The 20940-nt window shown below is 35.7% G+C and overlaps 1 protein-coding gene across 2 annotated transcripts in view; it reads left to right on the top strand.

Moving 5' to 3' along the window:
• ANKRD10 (ankyrin repeat domain 10) overlaps positions 1-20729 on the top strand; it is a 32833-nt gene extending 12104 nt beyond the window's left edge. Inside the window, exons 4-6 of one of the 2 annotated variants that reach the window (XM_033103744.1) lie at positions 7696-7931; positions 15734-15829; positions 19106-20729. In XM_033103744.1, coding sequence (XP_032959635.1) covers positions 7696-7931; positions 15734-15829; positions 19106-19581 — 808 coding nt within the window. In that variant the 3' untranslated portion in view covers positions 19582-20729. Of the gene's footprint in view, positions 1-6758; positions 6850-7695; positions 7932-15733; positions 15830-19105 lie in introns of those variants that run through there. The other variant, XM_033103745.1, reaches the window with a different exon arrangement.
• The last annotated feature ends 211 nt before the right edge of the window (positions 20730-20940 follow it).

Genomic DNA, 20940 nt, shown 5'->3' with positions numbered 1-20940 from the left:
GTAGCTTTTTGTATGCCTCAGTAAAAATAAAGGGATTTAGTGGGACTTAGAGTGAAACCAGAATTATTAATAATTGTATCTCAGGCAGATTTGCTAGTCCATTTTAATACCACATTATACAGGTGGTATTAAACACAGGTGCCTGTGTTTAATTAGGTTATGACATTATACAGGTGGTATTAAACACAGGTGCCTGTGTTTAATCAGGTTATGACAAAGTCTCGGCTTTCTATAGGAGAGCATTCCTGTAGAAGCCATTAATTCTGTTGTAACCAGATATTTAAATGGTATGTATTTTAACTTAATTATTTTTAACCCAAGAACTTAACTACATATGATCATCAAATAGCTAGAGAAGCATCTGTAGCCTTATATAAACAAGTTCAGTGACTCACTCTAAAGCTATCTTTCTTGCCTAATTTAGAAAACAGGCGCAGTTGGCTGTAATAACAAAAGTCTAAAATGTGATCTGAATAGACTTTAATGTTGCAAAAATATATTGCTGAACTTTTAGGAATTTTTCATTGAAATGGATTTGGTTTAGTTTGGTTCATAATTGGTGGCCATGTTTATAACCCATCATTGTTTACTCATAGGGCCCTATCTGGAAGTAGGATTTCCATTAGGGAAAACCATGTGATGAGTGTGTTTTTGATATTAGTTCAAGATGTTTGTTTGCAGCTTTTGCCCTTGGCAAAATGTAACCCAGATTTACTTTATTAGCCATTCATTCATGTTTGAAATTTATAGTTTCTTTGCATTTGTTCACTTTTTTGCCTTTCAGAATAATAGTCCAACTGTGAAATTTATTAGAATCATAACTGAATTAGCAGTTTCTGATTTTGGATCCTCTGCATTCCAGTCATTCTATCTCCTAGTGTTGCCTCCCTTACCTAATTGTCACTATGGCAGACTTGTCTGATCTTGCTATTTCCTGACTCTTTTTTTCCTTTTTATTAAAGTGTTAAAGCAAGGTAGAGGAATTGCTTCATGAAATAGTTGTTCAAGTTCTGCCTGCTGAGCAGGAGCAGATGGTGGACTGATAATATTCCAGAGTTGTTGACAAATTTAGTTTAGAATTTTGATTATTTTTTTATGCTTGAATAATATATAGGTTTTAATATTTGTTTAACTACTGTTTTTATAAATAGTGCTTTCAAATAAAACCAGTGATTTTTTTTTTTTTTTTGTATTTTATTGGGGAATGTTAGGGAGCAGTGTGTTTCTCCAGGGCCCATCAGCTCCAAGTCGTTTTCCTCCAATCTAGTTGTGGAGGGTGCAGCTCAGCTCCAAGTCCAGTCGCCGTTTTCAATCTTAGTTGCAAGGGGTGCAGCCCACCATCTCATGCAGGAATTGAACCAGCAGCCTTGTTAAGAGCTTGCGCTCTAACCAACTCAGCCATCTGGCGGCCCCAAAAACCAGTGCTTTCTAGATCCACATTTTTTCCTTTGCTAAATTATAGTGGGAGCATGTTAAGTATTTCATAAGACTATTTGAATGATGCACTTATATTTTAATGTATGCAAACATAATTGGGGTTCAATTGCAGCATAAAACTATCCTCACTAATGTTGAACTTGAAATGAAAACTTGGCACCAAATTTATACAGGTAGAAACTTTAAAAAATAGTTTCTTCCTATTGTTACCTAATGAATATAAGAAAATCTTCATAATTATTTAAGAGTTTGGATACCAAAGGGTTAAAAATACACGTTTTTCTTTTAGTAAAGAAAATTTGGATGTTTGCTAATGTTTTGTTTGTACAAATGGACATTTAGTAATGTTTTTTATCTTTTTTTTTTTTTAATGATTCCATGTATTTGCTTATTTCCATCTAGGAATAGTTACTAATGTATTTGAGATACAGCATACCAAATTTTAAAGTAACCAGAATCGTGAGTTAATGGTTTTTAGTCCATACTGTTAAATTTTGTTGAAATATTGACATAATTAAATTGGCTTCATGCTAAAAATTACTAGAAGTGATTGAGAAGGCAGTGTTTTAGAGCAATAGCTCTTGGTCAAGGAGGTCACATGACAATGGCTTACGCTCAATAAATGTGCTTCTGCACCTCATGTATGTATATGTATTTTTAATCCAAATGTTGCCTGCAAATATGTGATCCCTTATTATTTAAGTTTCCTGTTTTATGAACCATTGCCCGTTTTAAATCACATAGAAGATTCTGAATCTGTAAAAACTACACATGTCAATGTTTTACAGCTACGTAATTCGAATTGACTTGATTTTTTCAAGTAATCCTAGAAAGGGGGAGCATTCCATATAGAAACTGCTGAAACTGCCACAGGTGCTTCTCCGAAAACCTTACAGTTGTGGCATTGAATGTTCAGTATGGCTTCCTTTCTCCACACGAGGCATACTGTTGAGGTATTTGTTGCGGTGATTGGTTTTAATGCTAATCTAGGAATTCAGATATAGATTCTTATAGATTTGCATGCTTTGCTTACCCTAATTTATGATATCTACCTTTTTATTTGTAAACTAACAATAGTTAAGTTGAGATCAGAATTTTAACAGAAATATCATTTATATAAAATTGTGGTTATCTTTTATTGTCACATGGCATTAACAAAAATAAAACATCCTGAAAGTGATGTGACAACTCAGATTCTAAAAATTATATTTCAGGTATTTCCTGATCCGTGGTTTTTCAAATTGGAAAAAAAACAAAAACAAAAAACTGTCCTTATTAGAATGGCTTCTCATGTATTCTTATGTGACACTGTAAGTGGAAAATAGATGGGGGATTGGCTGGCAGCAGTGTGGATTTTTAAAGTTCTTTGGGGAGACATTCTTAGGTATAATAAATTTTAATATTCTATGTAGAATTTTATTACAGAAAATACATAAGCATTAACTTCAGTAAAGTTAAAGTACAAGTTTGATTTATTTTGTCAGTTATTCATCAGAACAAATATTTCATAGTAAAGATTATTCTATGCCTTCCCATGTTTTCATACTCCAATTTTGAAAGGATACTAGGTACTATTGGGAGAAAATGGGGGCCTGCTCAATGATGGCTTTTCAGGTTCTTGATGACTGTTACAGGAACTAGAACCTACAGATATAAGCACAGTCATCATAGCTTCCGTAATAAATGGTAGCAAATTGATCTTACCAACCTAAAAATATGATCATACCAACTTTCTTTTAGAGAAAATCCATTTTAAAACTTAAACTAGACCCCATTTGAACACCAAGTTGATTAATGTCTAATTTTTTAAAAATTTCTTCCCATTTTCAAAGCTTTTTAAAGTGGATATTAGAAAGGACCAGAGAGGGTGAACTAAAAGCTTTAGGATGACTTAGTCCGACGTGGGACTTATCTTGTTTTCAGAAATGGACAAAGGAAAATTTTACATCAGGTGTAGTCAGTGTTTGCCCAAGTGTATCAAACTGAAGATGCTAAATTCAAAAGTTTATGTTTTTAAAAGATTTAGTCTAAAAATAGTTTGCACTTTGATTACTACCCTAATTTTCATGCAAAATATTGTTATTGAGAGTAATTTTGAACATTTTATTCCAGGCACTGTAAAGTACCACATTCGAATGTGATGTTATTATAGAAACTGTAAATCCTAAGTCACATTCATGTGTCCAGCTCCCATTGAATTAGGAAAATAATGGAGGTAGCTTAGGTTTAATATCTACTTAAATGTGGAACACCAAATAGAGTTTGATGGTTTAATAAATTGATCATAACATTTTAACCAGAATTACTGTTTCAACTCTAAATTAAAACAAAATTAAAATTTAAAAAATCAAAATTGAAACATGTCTAACAAATAGAAAAGCTTACATGAAAAAATAATTTAAAGACCTGAGCCTCTTTTGTTAAAAATTAGTGTTTTGAGAATGGTACCATTTAATGATTATACTAGGTTTTACTTGGAAACCCATGTGATTTTCAACCTCTCTAATACATGTGAAAGTCCTCTCTACTTATTAAATATTAAAAAGTGGTCTGAGAAATGAATATCTATAAAGATAGTTTTCACCTTGTTCATATTAAACACATTGCCTTATTCAGTTGTAAGACTCTTAGAACTTATAACAGAAAGCACTCAAATGAAATAGGAAAGATTGTATTCTACGTGTTCTCTCAAGGTCTTTCATTTTACATTCTTCTAAAGTTTACCCTTAGATATTTTTCTTAGTATTTAACATTTTGTGATCTAACAGATTTGGCAACTTTTTGAAAGTTATTTTTTTGTTTGAATTTAGTAGTGCATAAAATTACTAGAGAAACTTTTTCAGGAACCCATAGACATCTGTTACTAAGAGTAGAGGACTAGTTACTGGTATCGCCTGTTGGTTGACTGTTACTCAATGTCTCCAGCCTGCTGCTTGCTTTTGAATGGCCCATAAACTAAGAATGATTTTTACAATTTTACATGGTTGAACAAAAATCAAAAGAATATTTCATGACACAAAAGTATATGAAATCCTAATTTCAATGTTCATAAATAAAGGTTTGTTAGTGCATAGCCAAGCTTAATTGTTTACATATTGTCTGAGGCTGCTTTCAGACTACAACGACAGAGTAGATCAGTTGTGATTGAGACTGTGGTCTGTAAGACCTAAGATACTTTCTAGCCCTTTACAGAAAAGGTGCCTACCCCTGGATTAGACACTCCTTTCCGGCCAACTTCTATAATATACACTCTATTGAACTAATTGATTGAGCAGCCACTTGCAAGTTTTTAAATGTGAGCACAGCAGAATTAGGAGTGAAACATTTCGCAGGGGCAGGATATGGAGGCGTGAATATAGGTAGGTAGGAGAGGAGATGGAAAGGAGAACCTTTGGAGGCAGGAGAGGGAAATGGTGGCTTGGTTGTTGTGTACCAGAGTCAGGTATTAACAGATCGTTTGCTTGAGAGGAGTATAAGTGCTATTAAAGTGAACTATATATTGTATGCATTCAGTCCTTAGTAACATGAAAAATAATGTAGTTGAAATCTTCTATATCTCATTAGAAGCAGAGAAGGGATACTTTATGTCTCTAGTTCCGATAATACTATAGGGATAGTGCCAAAATCATAATCTCCCAATTCTTCCAGTCATATGTCCGAAATTCTGATATCTGATATTTTCTAGAATGTTTAGATCTCTCTTTTGGGTCATTCTAACTACTGGTCCCCCAAAGTTATGTGAGGAATCAGTAGAAGTTCAGTTTGACTTGTGATTTTCTGTCTTACTTGCTTAGTCCATACATGGGGAGTACATGGCATGAGTTGGCTATAGTTCTTTTTTTGAGTTTTGAAGATAATATCTTACACAACTTGGACATATGGTTGGCTCTTTGTAAGCTGAGTGATGTGCAAGTGTTTGACTCCTTTTGGTAGGAGAGGAGGCAGGGCAAGGAGACGTTGGCAGTATTAGGTCTAGGCATGTACTCCCAGTCTAACATTTACAACCTCTGGTCTCCAGATATTGGCTCTAATTTGTTGCTTATTTTTCTTTAAGGCTATATTTCCTTGGAAGAACAGTAAACTTGCTGTTCTAACCAGAATTCAGTCTACTGTTCAGTTTCTGAATGAAGAGAAAAGGAATTGAGTGTATTTTGAATGTTATTCTTTTCAGCAACTTCAGAATGTTGGGATGCTCCTTACGCATCTCAGTTTTCCTTGGTGAACTGGCATTCATGGTGGTGAATGCCCTGTAAAAAGTCTATTGCTATTCCTTTTGTTCTCTGATCCACTAAGAGTAATCTTTACTGTCAACTTTATTTCTCCTTATTTTAAGCAGCAGCTTCTCATTTCTATATTCTTTGATATTTACCTGTAGAAATGATCATTTTATAAATTTTGCTTATGTTCTGGGTTTTCATCTTTTCAAATTTTGAAGACTTAGATTTTGTTTCAATTTTCATGTGGCAATTTTTATTTTTTTGTTCACATTTTTGACAGAGGAGACCTTTTTGGACCATTTTCACTTGTGATTATCTTCTGAAAATGAAATAACACCATTTAAAAATCTTCCATCTATACACTCACTTGAACATGTTTATAATTAAAAATCAAATATATGATCATTTTGTATACTCATAATTTGTTCTGCCCAAACTTTGGTGTTTCCTTTTCATCTAATTCATGTATCAAAATAAAAATACTAAGAAATTCTAAAATAATATTCATCAGAATTCACAGCCATGAGGTAAAATTAAAATGTCAACTTTAGTCCCCAGTGGTACCACACACAACTGCCTTATATATTTAAGAAAATATTGTTGGTTTCTGGGATTCTCAAGTCTTGTCTCTCTTGTATCTGATCAAATTGAGTTTGGGCTTTTGTTTTTCTTTGAAATGTATAACACATTTCTTTATCTCATGCTTTAAGAAATGAAGATATCTTTAGTGGTTGTCCAAAAATACATAGATTTTTCATTTCTGAAGTTGGAGCTATATGAGTATGATGGCAGGAAATGTGAACTCAAGGCTTATTGTTGTCTTTGAAATGAAAAACTCCTATTTGTCCCTGCTTCTGTAGTTTTCATTCTGAAAGAGTCCCCACCCCCTTTTTTTTTGCATTAACATTAACCTGGGAAACAAGTATCAAACATTCTGCATTGGTTATTTTACTTACACAAAATAAGGCCTGCATTTGATCATACCTTTGCTCTGTCCATAGACATAGCTTGCTGAGTAGGTATGGGAGGTATCTTTGCTGTTTAATACTTCTCCAATTTCAGTTTACCAAGTAGCTAACAATCTGTTTTGCTTTTTTTTTACAGATTTATTTCACACAGCAGAGTATTTTCTTGTGTTTCAGGGGTACTTCAACATGGACTTGCTTTTGTTCCTAAATTTTCATTGTTTCTTAAGGTTTACAAGCTCAACTGATTCTGTTATATTCGTCTTAATTCAGATCCTTCACTTAGGTTCTGCCACCACTTCCTCCTTTAATTTGACTCTAAGCTACTGTAGAAGACATTAGACCTTTACTCATCAGTGTTATTAGCCACATAAGATGTTGATTCTTTTCAGGGTTAGGGTACAAGTTCCTATAATGGTATTAGAAGGCTTTCACAGGAAACAGCCACTCAAATGCTCTAGAATGCTGAAATGTAACATTCCTACTAGTTTTCCTAGGCAAGGCCAAAAAATAAAAGAAAAAACTCAGCTTTTCAGATCTCCAGTCTAATGATAAATTATTTTAATATCCTTCCAAACCTCCACTTATAGTGTCACATGTTAGCATCTGGCTTGTCAATAAGCCAATTACTTTTGTTTTTAGGAAGCCGATTGTTAATGAATGCCATGGACAATTTCAGTACATGTTTGTTTGTTATGATTTTACTCAAGCTAAAGGAATGGATTATTAAAATTAAGTGCAGATAATATAGAATTCAGGTTAAGTCTGAAGTTAGCATAAATTTAGGTTCTTCAGACTTACAAAAATGATTTTGAGAAGTTAAATAGGAAGATGCCTTTTTTTTAATTTTAGTATATTGAATTTTAAATTACTATCTCCCAAATCTTGCTTCGTAATCAAATGTACATAAGAGAGAAGTTAGTTACAGAGCTAGGATGAGTAACTCCTTCTTTAATGAAGACTTGCTGTAAATCTGTATACTCTTTCATAACACCTTCAGATAGTTAGTCAGTTCAGCAGCAGAGACCAGATGAAAATGCTAATGGGATGTAATTCAGTGTTTTTGTATCGTACAGCCTGAGAAATGCCAGTGGCCTGACAGCAGCAGACATTGCTCAAACCCAGGGTTTCCAAGAATGTGCCCAGTTTCTCTTGAACCTCCAGAATTGTCATCTGAATCGTTTCTATAATAATGGCACCTTAAATGGGGGCCATCAGAATATATTTCCTAATCATGTTAGTATGGGAACAAATCGCAAGAGATGCTTGGAAGATTTGGAACCCTTTGGAGTGAAGAAAGCTAGAACTGAAGGTGAGACTACTTTGTGGGTGGGAAAGAGCGGACTTGTTTCCTTTCTTTAACATGTTTTCTTTTTTATGGCTGAAAGCACCTTCAAGATGAGACCTTCACTAAGGTGGTACTGTGCCCGGAGAACTCTGGTGCAGGGATGGTGGAGTTTTTCCTGTATTGCCACTTTGAAGATTGGCCATTTAACAAAAGGGAGGATATAAGGGCAGGGTTGACAGCTCAAATATAAATGTGTGTCTGTCACTTTTTTGCACACCCAGGTTTGCCTACCGTGAATTAGAAAGATTTTTCTCATTCGTTGTACCTGTTTGAAATATAACTATTAAAAAAAAAATCTGCCACTGTGCCTGATTTTTTTTTTTTTCTTGTAAATGTTCCTGAGCTTACAACAATTGTTGGTCTGGTAGTAGAACATAGTTTCACATCTGGGAAGGTAGGTGGTTGCTGTACTGTTCCACTTGCGCTGTGATTTGGCCTCAGCTGACGTCCATACTCCGTAGGGTGGTAGTGTGTGTATGTCACAGATCTGGTGTGTCACTTTGACACTGGGGACTTAAATCTCTAAGGTAAGTTATTTAAGTTTCAAGTACTCTTCCACCTTTTTACTTTTAGTTTTGGAGTTTACAAATAATCAGCTAGTCACTTGGAAAACAACCTCCCTTTTATCTAGGAAGAAGTGTGTGTGTGTATAATAATCAAGACAAATTAATAGCATGGCAGGAATATTTAATGAACTTATACAGAAAGAAATTTAGAGATAACAGTGAAAAGTAATCACTCTGAGATTATGTACTCAGATCTAAGATTTGCTGAAAATAAATACAAAGCTGTGCCCTTTGGCTTTAAAAAAAGAAATCAACTATCTAAGTATAGTATGAGAAAACCCTGACTGGCTAGAGGTTGTAGTTGACTTTAAATTTGATGTTGGTCAACATTATCTTTTCTAATACACTGTCTCTCTACTTTAACTGGAGTATATCCAAACACAAAACGTTTTTTTCTATGACGTTGATAAAAATTTGTAAATGTGTGACTTTTTTGTAGAAATGAATATATAAACTTAAAGGTAATAGTTTATAAAATTCACAGCTCTTACAAGTTACCGGCCTAATCTAGAAAGGTGCTATAATAATCAGCACTGCATGGAGGTATGTCTGAACTCCAAAAGTGGTGTTTTCTAATGGTGAAGTATTGCTCAATATTGTCATTTATTTGTAACATGTTTCAATATATTTTTTCTAGTGTATTTTAAAAGCATCCTTTAAGAGCATCCACTTTTAAAAAATACTCTATTTAATGCCTGGTTAATGTTCTGGAATGATATTGCTAGCTTCATTGTGCCCTCAGGCAAGAACTGTATATGTATCCATGTCGGTATATATAAGCTTATAGGATAAATTTTACATTCTCTAATTTTTGTAAAGGATTGTCACTTAATATCCTAATAAGACTCAAAAATGTATCTAAAGAATTTTTAAAACTAGTTTCTGAAGGTTTTCTGATCAGCTAAAATGGCCAATATCTTGTTTTCTGTCCTGAAAGCCTTTCCAAGGATTCCTGAAACTTGAATTTAAGTTTCTTAGACTCTGTTACTACACAGATTTGCTTTGAAGCATCATTCCTAATGCTCAGCCTGAGGATGTCAATTCAGAAGAAAGTGTGGTTGGAGCCTGGCATTCGTTTAAGTTGGCAGGTGATACGCAAACCTAAAGTTGAGCACTGCTCCACACGTACACGAGGCGACAGTATCCCGTCACCACCGCAGGACAAGTCTGCTTGACACCAGATGCACCTTCCTTTTCACACCTCCTCTTCAGTATTCATTTGTCTACTGAGCATTGTTTCGATTATTTACTCTCTAAACTTTCCAATACTCCAGTCCTGGAGGTAGTGGTATCCTGAGATTGTCCTATATGTCACTTAAGAGTGTGTGTGTGTGTAAATTTATATTTGTAAGCAAAGAGGTGTCTTCATCTCACGCCCACCCCCACGCCTGCCACTGCTCTCTTTTCTCTATGGGAAAGGAAGAGGTGATTTTTCTTTCATTTTACTATTCTATACTCACTATGAGTGGGGTATTGAGGCAGTAATTCTCAATTACTAAAACAAGATTTCCCCCCAACTACCTGAATGTTCTAAATGAAATTGTTCTTGGCTTCAATGGCCATATAGTTATTTCCATTCTTTGACCAGTTTTTTTTTAAGTGCAATTCAGGATAGGTTGTCTTAGTTCATTTTCATTTATTTCATGTTTTGATTTGCTATTTAAATGTGTGAGCATATTTTTTGCTCATTCTGAATTACTCATTTTGTAGCGGAGATTTTAGTTCTTGTGCCAAAGCAAAAGTATTTTTTTTTCATGTAACATACACTTACTAGAATGTACTACTTTGAGTAAATTGCATGTAAAAGTATTTAGAAGTGTTAAAAAAAAACTTTTTTTTAAGTACAAGTGGGGCTTTTTCTTATGCGCACCTGGAATATCTTGGCTACATAAATGCATACCTTGAACCAACTCTTAAAGATGTGCCCTGTAAAATTCACTATTTAATTCTGTTCTATTTTCAAATACAAGGTAATTAATTGGAGTGATGTTTTCCTTGGAAACTACATTGATGTAAAAGAACTTGAAGAAGTAATAATGCCTTGGCCTTTTTGTACTGCTCGAATATAAAGTGTCCTTTGGAAGCAAGTTGTACTACAAAAATTCGTACCTTAAAATAACTGTCATACAGTCATTCACACCGGTATAAAATGCACTTTGGTCGGAACAGACATTATAGAGGTGGCCATGAACTCTGAAGGGTGAAATAATAAAATCCAAAGTTATTTGAGCAGTTGATTTTGATCAAAAGTATTTTAGGGTAATATTTTCCTTAATAGGGGATTTGTTTGTTTATGATGGTACAAGGAAGTATCTATAAATTAGCTTTGGTTTTTTTACCCCCATTTGTCAACCATTTGCTCACAGTAGAATAGATGGACTTCAGGACTTGAGCTGCAGCTGCTTTGTAAAATTAGTTTAGTTTTGGTAGCATTCCTAGTTAATCTTAAGGAATAGCACTCAATACAGTTATATATATATATATATATATTGAAAATTTGTCAAAATTACCAATGGCCCTGGTTAGAAAAGAATGCCGTTTCCATCCATAAGAGAAACCTCCACCTTGTTTTTAGCCAGTAATTGTGGATACAGCTCCAGTCTTGAGTACGGAGAGGCAGTGTAAATTACCAATTGACCCGGTAACCTACAGTTTTATTTATAGGAAACAATTGCTTAAGAAATACGCTGTGTTGATGACCAGATTCAGATGTTAACTCCATGGTTTTGTTTTAATCAAATAGATATATTACTGATTTTAGCATTTCATACATAACATAACATGTAGGTATTTAATATAAAAATACCTGTGAGGAAAAATACCTTTAACAAAGGGTTTGTTTTAAAATTAGCAGTGAGAAGTTTCTCAGCACACTTTCCAGGATGAATTTAACATAAGGAGTTTAACTTTCTGTTAATTGTTCATGTTGATCTGGTGTCATCCTTAATGATTAGTAAAGAGGGGGAAGGAGGGTGGGTGTGACTTCACATGTTTGTTAAATTATGTTCACTAATTACTTAAAACATGAGATTCGAGAAATCATTTTTAGTGTAGTTCCTTCTAATTCCATATATGATACATAATATATTTGAAAACACTAAGGACTCCAAAAACTAAAGTCATAAAAAAGGAGGTGGAGTCTTACATAATGCTTAATTTTTGGTGTCCTTAGTGGTCTCTTACTTGGCAGTAAATAACTGTTTGTTTTTTAAAATTTGACCAGAGAGAGAACACTCCTAATTGTGTTGGAAGAACAAATGCTTGTTTTGTCTTAATCCCTAAAGACAACATTTTATAAATATGATCTGAATGGATTACCTTAAAATCAAGCGGTTTCTGTCATTTCCACTGTAATCTTGAATTCAGCTCCCCTCATGTTCCTCATTTGTTCCTAGCGGTGTACACCTGTGGTGGAATCATCCAGGACTGCCAGTCCTGGCACAGCTTCAGGACCATCTGTTTCACGTGCACCTTTCGTTCCGTGTTCTTCAACAAGATCCCAAATCCCTCTTCAGTGTTCACAGAACTGTCACTGCTGCTCCGTGTCCTTGGCATCTATCTCCCCACCCCACCCCAGATCTGTTACAGTTGGGGCTGTGAAAGTCTCACGAAAGGTCACGTTACAGTAGAACCACCTTTGCATGGGCATTAGATACTATTTTGATTTTAACGGGACCTTTAAAAAGGCATTTATTTGGATAAAATGTGCTCAATAGTAGAACAGAAAATAGTTCTAATTAGAAATGGCTGGTGGGAAACCACCAAGTATTTCCTGGCTCCTTTTACGGGGCACTGAGGTCAGAGTTCCCCTGTCCAGTGGAAAGACCACAGAAGTGTGCAGGGTCCTGGGCCCTTGGCCACTGCCCCCTTATGTTGTGCATTGTCACATGGGAGAGACTTCCCACTCGCACCGTAAGATGCACACAGGAAGGTAGATAACTATCTTATAACCCCGAGCTTCGCAAATCCACTACATGAAACTACTTGGCAGTTTTTGCACATGTCAGATAGTATCTTGTATGGGGTGTGTCCAGGAAGTAAGTACGGCCTTTCTTACAATTCAAACTGCTTTATCATAGTTTATGATAAACTTCTCCCTGAGGACTGGTTTCAGGGGTTTTATTCAACTCGAGTATTAGATGAAAATACAAATGCAGGCTTGTGCAGTGTCCTGGGCATCTTCCCAAGTGGGGCGTCTTTCCTCGCCTCTGACAGGTCAAGGATGGGAGAGCTTGGGCAGTGGTCACACTTAGTCTTGACTCCACTTGGGTTTATTTGGAGCCAATCCTAAATGGTTTTCCATCAGATGTGCATTATCTGATGTGTACTAGAATATCAACATGTACCAGCTTTAGCAGTCGAAAGATAAGGACACTACAAAATGTCCAGCAATTTTTAACTGGCAGTCTATAGGAAAGGTGCTTTTCCAAAACTTAAATAGAATAAAAATTTACAATTTCGGAAGAATTTTCTGAAATGTCTACAGGCCACCTTTCTCAGATGTAACATGTAATATTGAAATTGTTCCTTTGGCAATGGCAATAGGTATGTGGGAGAGAATGCCACAGATGACGATCTGTGGTTGTGGGTGAAAGGAATCAAGTTCAGATCCAATGTACTTAAAATTCTGAGGCCAATTTTAATGTCACGGCTTATGAAATACAATTTTAAAAAGCAAGTGCAACCCCATCCAGCTAATTGAGCACCTATTTACAGATGCTAGGAATAAAGTGAAGGCATGAGTATAAAATACATTCCCCAAGGTTGGGGCAGCCAAGTTAAATAATTTATGGGAACCTCTCACTACAAAGGTTGTGTATCTACAGAGAAATGCTAAGCTGGCTATATTAGCATAAGCTTCCCACGTTAAAGAGTTTGCCAAAAAATGAAAGCCTTTAGCCTTTCATTTTTCTGCTCTTAATAAGAAACTACGCGTTAACAAAAGACATCTGCAAAATGGGAAAGTTTCAGAGTAGAATTCCTAGTGCACTGCATAGGTCTCTAGTTAAGAGATTGATTTTTCCTTTAAAGGGTATTATGCACGGCTCGTCTTCACACATTCTTATTTTGAACATCCCCAAAACCTTTACAATCAACTCTTCTGGCCCCCTAGTGGCAGGTCTGCCTTCATGTCCCACTTCCACTTTGTATCTTTCGATTTTTATTAGTGGTTACTCTAAATATTTTTCACTTCGTGTGTTTGTGCTTTTTCTGGCTAGAAAGTGGACTTAGTTGATGCGAGTACTATTCTTTCTAGTTACTGGGCTCAGTGAATTGACAGCACTGTTTTTATTATGAAGGGTTGGGGGAGGGACTTCATGTCTTATCTGCCAGGTTTTTTTAACCGGCTTTTCAGATATCTAAAATTACAGATAAAACCCAGTTGCCACTTTCCCCAGGGAACATTGGCACCTGAATTTCAAAACAGCCAAACGTTAAGAGTATGGATATTTAAAGCTGCATTGTATCCCCAAGTGAAGTCTTTCTTACCAGGACGTTTGTGGTTTTGCCGTGATAACCTGCACTAGTTCTCAGGAAACTACCTGATTTGGCTTATCGGGCATTGGAGACTGGAAAAGGGGAAACCAGACCCCGTGCTGACTGCAGCTTCCTCACCTCAAAGGACTGGCTAGGAACTCGCTGAAGGTGGTGAGGATTTTGTCAACTGGTGCCAGGAACACCCCTCCCCAGCACCCCCGCCACACACACTTTAAGATGGCCTATTTACCACTGATTTCTTGAAAGTACCTTGTTTCATAATGAAAAAAAATCACTGATTTGGGGTCTGTGGAGGATTAAAAAAAGCTTTGAGTGGAAAAGACACCTTTAGAATGCTTTTGGCGCCATGTTTAATGTAGGCTTGTTTTTTCCCAACTACACAAATCAGTTTCAATTTCTCACATGCTAATTCAGAGTTTTTGCTTCTCTTAAGACTGTTATCTTTGGTTTTAACAGTTGGAATAATCTGGGTCGGGTATACTCATTTCTATATTGAAAATGATTTGTATTCCTCTAAAATTAGAAGTAATTAAAAGTAAATTAGAAGCAAACTAAAGATGGAAAGTTCACAATTGCTTTTAAATGCTTACTTGAAAGAATTATTTAGCACTGAAAGTTGTTGTTTGTTGTATCCTTTGACCCCAAAATTCTGGGTATTTATGTGAGTAAAGAACCAGAAATGCACACAAAGGTGCCTTTATAAGGATGTCAATTATGGTATTCATGATAGAAAAGGAAACTGATGCAACCCAGACAGCAGTGGGGAGTTTGGTGGTGGGTGAATTATAATACAGCCCTACAATGGATTATTATTCAATTTTATATATTCTTTTGAATTTAGTTGATAGAATACATTCATGCCATGATCAATGAATAAAAGGAAGGCATAAAAGTGATTTTTTGGATCTGGTTTTGAGAAAAATGCATGCTTTTTAAGACTAGAAAGCCATACATCAAATGAGAATGGCTGCTCCTGAGAAGTGGGAATTACTAGTGCTTGCAGGGAGAAGTTTCTGCCCGGAGTATGTAATACTTGGAGGACAAGTGGTTAAGTGTGCACATTAGCTTTTCTCCCAGATACAGAATGATTATAAGAAATGTACATACATAGCTTCAACTCCAAATATCTTAGAACTAAGACTTAAAAAATGTTTCCAATTTTTTTGTATCTTGAAGCACAGAGCTAGTACCACACTGGGACAGTATTGACAAGCCTGTCTTGAGTCTTGGCTATTGCCTTATTTTCTGTTACTGAAATTAGTGATTTTTGTACATTTGAGGATCATTTTAATGGTTTTTAGGTTATTCAAGAATTGTCCCAGTATTTCTTTATGAAAAAGAACTGAAAGAACTTTTGGGGGCATAATACAGAGTATGCTGAATTTTAAAAAAGTATTTATAAATGTCTCTGGGTTGAATAACTGCTTTCTCTTGGCCAAATGACACCCTTAAACAATAATTTATGCCTTCAAGCAACTCCAGAATAGGTATCTGAAGTTCCATGACTTTTAATTGAAACTACACACTTTAGGAAATACTTATTGTGGAAAAGTCTCTTGGTATTGTACTAAGTTCATTAATAATCTGTAATTATGAAATTATTTGACAATTTTGGAGTGCTCTGACAAAAAGGAATGACAAACATTTGTCTTACAGTCATTATGTACAGGGGATCTAAAATTGCCTTTGTCTTCCATGCAGCTCAAAGCTTGGATTACTCCATGCCACTAGTGAACGGCGAGCCGGAAGATGATGCTGACAAAATGCACGTCGATAGAGAGTTTGCTGTTGTAACAGGTGGGAGTGGACAGTTTCCCGTTAGCTGCAGCAACAGTCCAATGGTCGAAGACACCAAACAGCAGGAGGGTGGTTCTGTTGGACCAAAAGAAATAGAAATATATACTGTTTCAGCAATGCAGACCCCTTGTCGTTGCAAGAATCAGTATGCATATTATTTCTAACATAAGTTTCTCTCAAATGAGTTTCGCACTTCGTTGTCCAGCATTTTAAAGAATGTTATAATTTGCGTATCTTGGGCAAGTTTGTAGATACAAGGATAAGTGTTTTTGGTGCATTCTATGGATGTGAAAAATATAAGTGCAATCTTCCTCTTGATTTTAAACTTTTGCTTAATGTGCCTTGTTTAATTTTAATGAGGTTTTGCATTTTTAATTTTTGGGTGAACATCTATTGCTAGTAATTTCAAAGAGATAAACAGCAAAAAGTGACTCACTATAAACATTGAGAACTAGTAAATGTTGTGGTTTTGACTCGTAATCAGTCACACCAATGGGGAATTTTTCACTTGACACCCTTGATCTGGTTTCTGTGGCATTCACTCTAGGTCTAGTAAAATGCTGAACAATGTGTCTCACAAAACACATTTTATATGCTAAAATTTTTAGTATATTAAAAATTTAGTATCAATAGTCATTCTCAATTGTAAAATGCAAAGGCTCTGTTTCTTTTAGCATTTATTATAGAAAAAAGATCTATCCATTCAGTGCTTTTTTCTACCATTATTTTATTTAGGTGATCGTGAAAACATTTTAGCCATTTTCGTAACATGTTAATATATTTAGAAATAGATACTGGTTTTTAAAAAGTTTTACTATTATGTCTTTATGCTCAGTTCTTCACTAGAGATAAAAGATTACGTATTTTGTTTCCCAGATTAACATGAAAAAACATGTACACATTTTCTTTTCATCTTTCTAGAAGCTATAGAATTGTTATGGGTGGAGTCACATTTTTGCCAAATAATTAAATGAAATGAGTATATTTTCCAAGGGAAATTCTCGAAATTCTCATTGGATAGTACATTTAAAGACCTCAGCTAAAAATAAATAACAAAACTCAAAGCCAATTTTTTAAAAAAAATACCATTGCTACATGCTTTTAAAAAGGCAGAAGTAATCACTCTTTAATTTTCAAACATTAATTCCCTGGGTTTTCAAGTTAAATTTAATGCCAAGCTGGTAACATTGAAAAGCCCATCTTTTCAAGCTCAGCTCATCCCATATAACAGATGCCCAGTAAGCATTCCCCATACTTTCCATCATTTCATTTATAACACTATCTGACTGAATAAACAGTTTCAGATCGCTAGGAATTTCTTGCAGTAGATAGGCAAATGGGTGAGAGGGAAAAGAGTCCCAAAAGGCGGTTTGGAACAGAGTAAAGAGCATATTGGATATGGCCAGTGGGATGCGCGTCCCAGCCATGCTGGGTGATGTCTTAGTGTCTAACGTGCCTGCTATCTTCCTGCTCAGTTTTATTAGATTTTCCATAGCGATGTGAGGTTATCAATTAACCTTGGTTTTGAGATTGCATAATGGAACTAATTTATACCTTAACTGGGCACTAAAGAAAAGCGGTATATACAGTGAACGTTAAATGAAAAAGTGAGTTTTGTTAACTCAGATTTCTGAGGCAGAGTTTGTTTACTTTTGCAGGCCCAATCACCCGGAAATATAATTTTCATATTTGTTAGTAGTATATCAGTTATTTGTCTTAATAACTATCAAGGTTGCCATCATATCCATGAGTTTTATCACCTAGAAATAGTGTTTATACTTTATTTTTGAGAAAAAGCATTAATATAAACATTTCCCTGGGAACAACTTGTTCTGTTTCTTTTTATTTTACGTCATGTTTAGTTCTTGAAACATTTGTTCTCTCGGCCTGAGTTTAAACTAACTAGAAAAGCTGTCATTTAATTAAAAAAAAATTCATAATCCTCTGAAGAATTTATAGCAGTTATTAAACTACAATTGTCACTTAAATTGCTAGAAAATTGATGATTACAGGTGTAATGTTTAGAAGATGTTCTTGTTCACTAAACAAGCTGTTGGCAGGGAGATTTGGAGGACACACAGAAACCTATGCCCGTGTGCAAATCAGACGGTGAACCGGAAAGTCAGCCCTTTCTGGGGCTCGTCACATGGTGGGAGACATGTTAGGATGCTCGATGTACAAAATAGAACTCAGCGCTTCTGTGTTCAGTATCATACCTTGCTTTTAATAGCATAGCACCTTGGGATAAAGTTTAGTATTATCAAACAAGACACAATGTTAGATCATTCTCTATACTGTTCTGTGAATTCCTGTGAACATGAATATTAACTCTAGTTTCCTTATACAGAAAAATAATCTTGTAATTGCCTAGTCCCATGTGCCCAAATGTTTTGTGATTGACATTTTTTTTGTAAGACATCTCCTCTTCATGGATGTCTATATATGCATATTTAAGCTATCAACATTTTTCCAACGTAAGTGGTTTCTGAAAATAGCCTAATAAAGTGGAGCCTTGGATATCATACTCACCTTAATTGCTGGACTCAGAAGAAACTCTTCAGAACTGCTGGTGGCCCAAGACCGTGTGCCTGAGAACCATTAGTAGCCCTAGTTCCTTCCTGGAGTCACTGCACTCTGCTTTCTGCAGTGCTGCTCTGTGGCATTTTGCAGAAGTACTGTGTAGATGTGAGTGTCACTAAGAAAAACCGGTTCCTGTTCATAGTCCTGTGTATGCTTCCCTGACTTGTGGAGTGTGACACTCGCTGCCTCGCCTAGTCCGAGGGGCTGCCTTAATTCACCTGCTTCATCAACCACTTTCCTTTTGGTGTTAAGAGCTGGAGAAGTTTGTGTTCTATTTTAACCCTTATGTGAGAATCCTTACATTCAGTTCTGCTGGACTTTTTCAGGGGTGATTTTTAAAACCGCTCTGAGAGTAGTCTTAAAATGAGAACAGTTTGGGTTTTTTTTGACGGCTTTTCAGTACTATTTGTCTTTTTCATGCAGTATATTTGTCAGCTAAAGTTTTTAAATTTGGCTCCCCAGCACTACTGAAATTTATAAGTGTTTCCTATTTTACTAGTCAGATGCTACTGTTGAATTTTATCTTTAAATCCTCCTATGCACAGTTTTTACTTTGGAAAAGGAACTGGTTTGTTTAAAAGAAAAAAACAAAAGAAACTAAATGAATTCTTTAAATTGTAGCAGCCATGAAGCATTGTATAGTTTCTCCTCCCCTCTGGTTCTGAATTTTGGTGACAGGTGTATTTCTTAATGCAGATATGAAAAACAGTAGCTCCGTATCGAATACATTGACAAATGGATGTGTCATCAATGGACATTTGGACTTCCCTTCCACGACACAGCTCAATGGGATGGAAAGCAGGAATGACCAGTGCTTAACAGGATCTAATGGAATTAGCAATGGATTAGTTCCAGGACCACCATTTCCGAGTAGCCAGGGTTCTCTGTGTGTTAATGGAACTGAGGAGCCAGAAAAGATGATGAGTGTTAACCCTGAGATGTGCGGTTCTCTGCACCTGAATGGAAGTCCAAGTAGCTGCATAGTTAACAGACCTTCCTGGGTGGAAGATATTGGGGAAAATTTGCACTATGGACATTACCACGGGTTTGGGGACACTGCTGAAAGCATCCCTGAGCTTAATAGTGTAATAGAGCATTCCAATTCTGTGAAGGTGGAAGAAAGATATGACAGTGCCATCCTGGGCACCATGCACCTTTACCACGGCTCTTAAAAGACAAGTGGCCGGGCTCTGTCTGGATGCATTAATCCTTCCTGGTAACCAACTCAGAATGCTAATGTAACATCAACTTAAAGGAATGCCACAACTTGTCCTATTTTTATATATATATACTTTAGCTTTCTGAAAAAAATGAACTTGTATTTGACAAGTTCCTCGTGAGTCCCTAGTGAATGCTCGAGTAGGGCTTATTTAGTGCATAGGTGTTTCTTCCACAGGATAGTGGGCCTCTTACACGATGCACTTTTGGAATTTAATTTTTCTGCTGCCAGTCTCAATGTTTTGAATCCTGTCACACCATAAGTTGCCATTTTTCCTTTTGTCAAATTATATCTGATGAAGATAAATTAGAGGCAGTAAATGAGGTACCTGCTAATTTAACTCTGCACATGGGCATCATTTTGAAAAGCTTGCTTTTACTCCTTCCTGTCGAGTTTTTGACAGAGACAGCTATTTCCCTATGCAAGGTCCAGCCTTATAAAGATTACTTGCAGTGATTTGTATGAAGAAAAGAACATTTGTCTTTTTCAAAGTCTTTTCATTGAAACTTTGCAACTTGTCATGTGGTGAAGGTTTTACTTGTAGACACACAGTGGCTTGGGGCATAAGTGGTCTCTTCTTTAATGATGTAACTCACCCCCTGGATTTCATTGAAAACATGTGCAGCCTAGGACTGACTTCTGATTGTTTTTATTACACATTTCTTACTTTGTCTCTAGAATTTTTACCACAGGTAACGGTTTTCTTTATATGTAGCAGAAGTTACTATTCGTAGGAACTGTCAGGTCAAAATACTAACTGACTATTCTGACTTACATTTTTTTTTTCCTTGTTTTTGTTTTTGGGGGGTTTTCTGCTTTAAAATATATACCACTATGTATATCCAGTTAACTGAGAGAATTTTAAATCTCTCTTAATAAAACTGCATTAAGTTTATGGTTTTATAGAAATTAGCTTTTATTTAGGTGACTGACTAGTGGTTACACTGTGCAAATATTGTAATACATTTTTACTTTTCTGATTTTTGTAATAAAAATTGGTGAATACTGAGAAAATGTCAAATGAACAAACCAATGTTCTAAGAGTGTTACTAACATTTTGTTTTTAAACTGTCCTTTACAAATTGAATAAAAAACGCTTACACACGATTTGTTCCTAGGGTGTGGTTTCTTTCTGGGCCGTGAGGATTGGGGGTGTCGGTGGAAGGAATGGGAAGGGAGGTACCAGTTAGTATTGCCTTTCATTTTGCTTGACTCTTCTGATTCTCCCTGTGTACTACTTTTTAATCACTTGATTTGTTCACATACTCTAGTTTTATGGACACTTTGCCTGGCTGGATCTGGGTAGGGGTGG

The sequence above is a fragment of the Rhinolophus ferrumequinum genome, chromosome 4, assembly GCF_004115265.2.
Source record: "Rhinolophus ferrumequinum isolate MPI-CBG mRhiFer1 chromosome 4, mRhiFer1_v1.p, whole genome shotgun sequence".
Taxonomy (NCBI): Eukaryota; Metazoa; Chordata; class Mammalia; order Chiroptera; family Rhinolophidae; genus Rhinolophus; species Rhinolophus ferrumequinum.
This window is presented reverse-complemented; position numbering and strand designations above follow the sequence as displayed.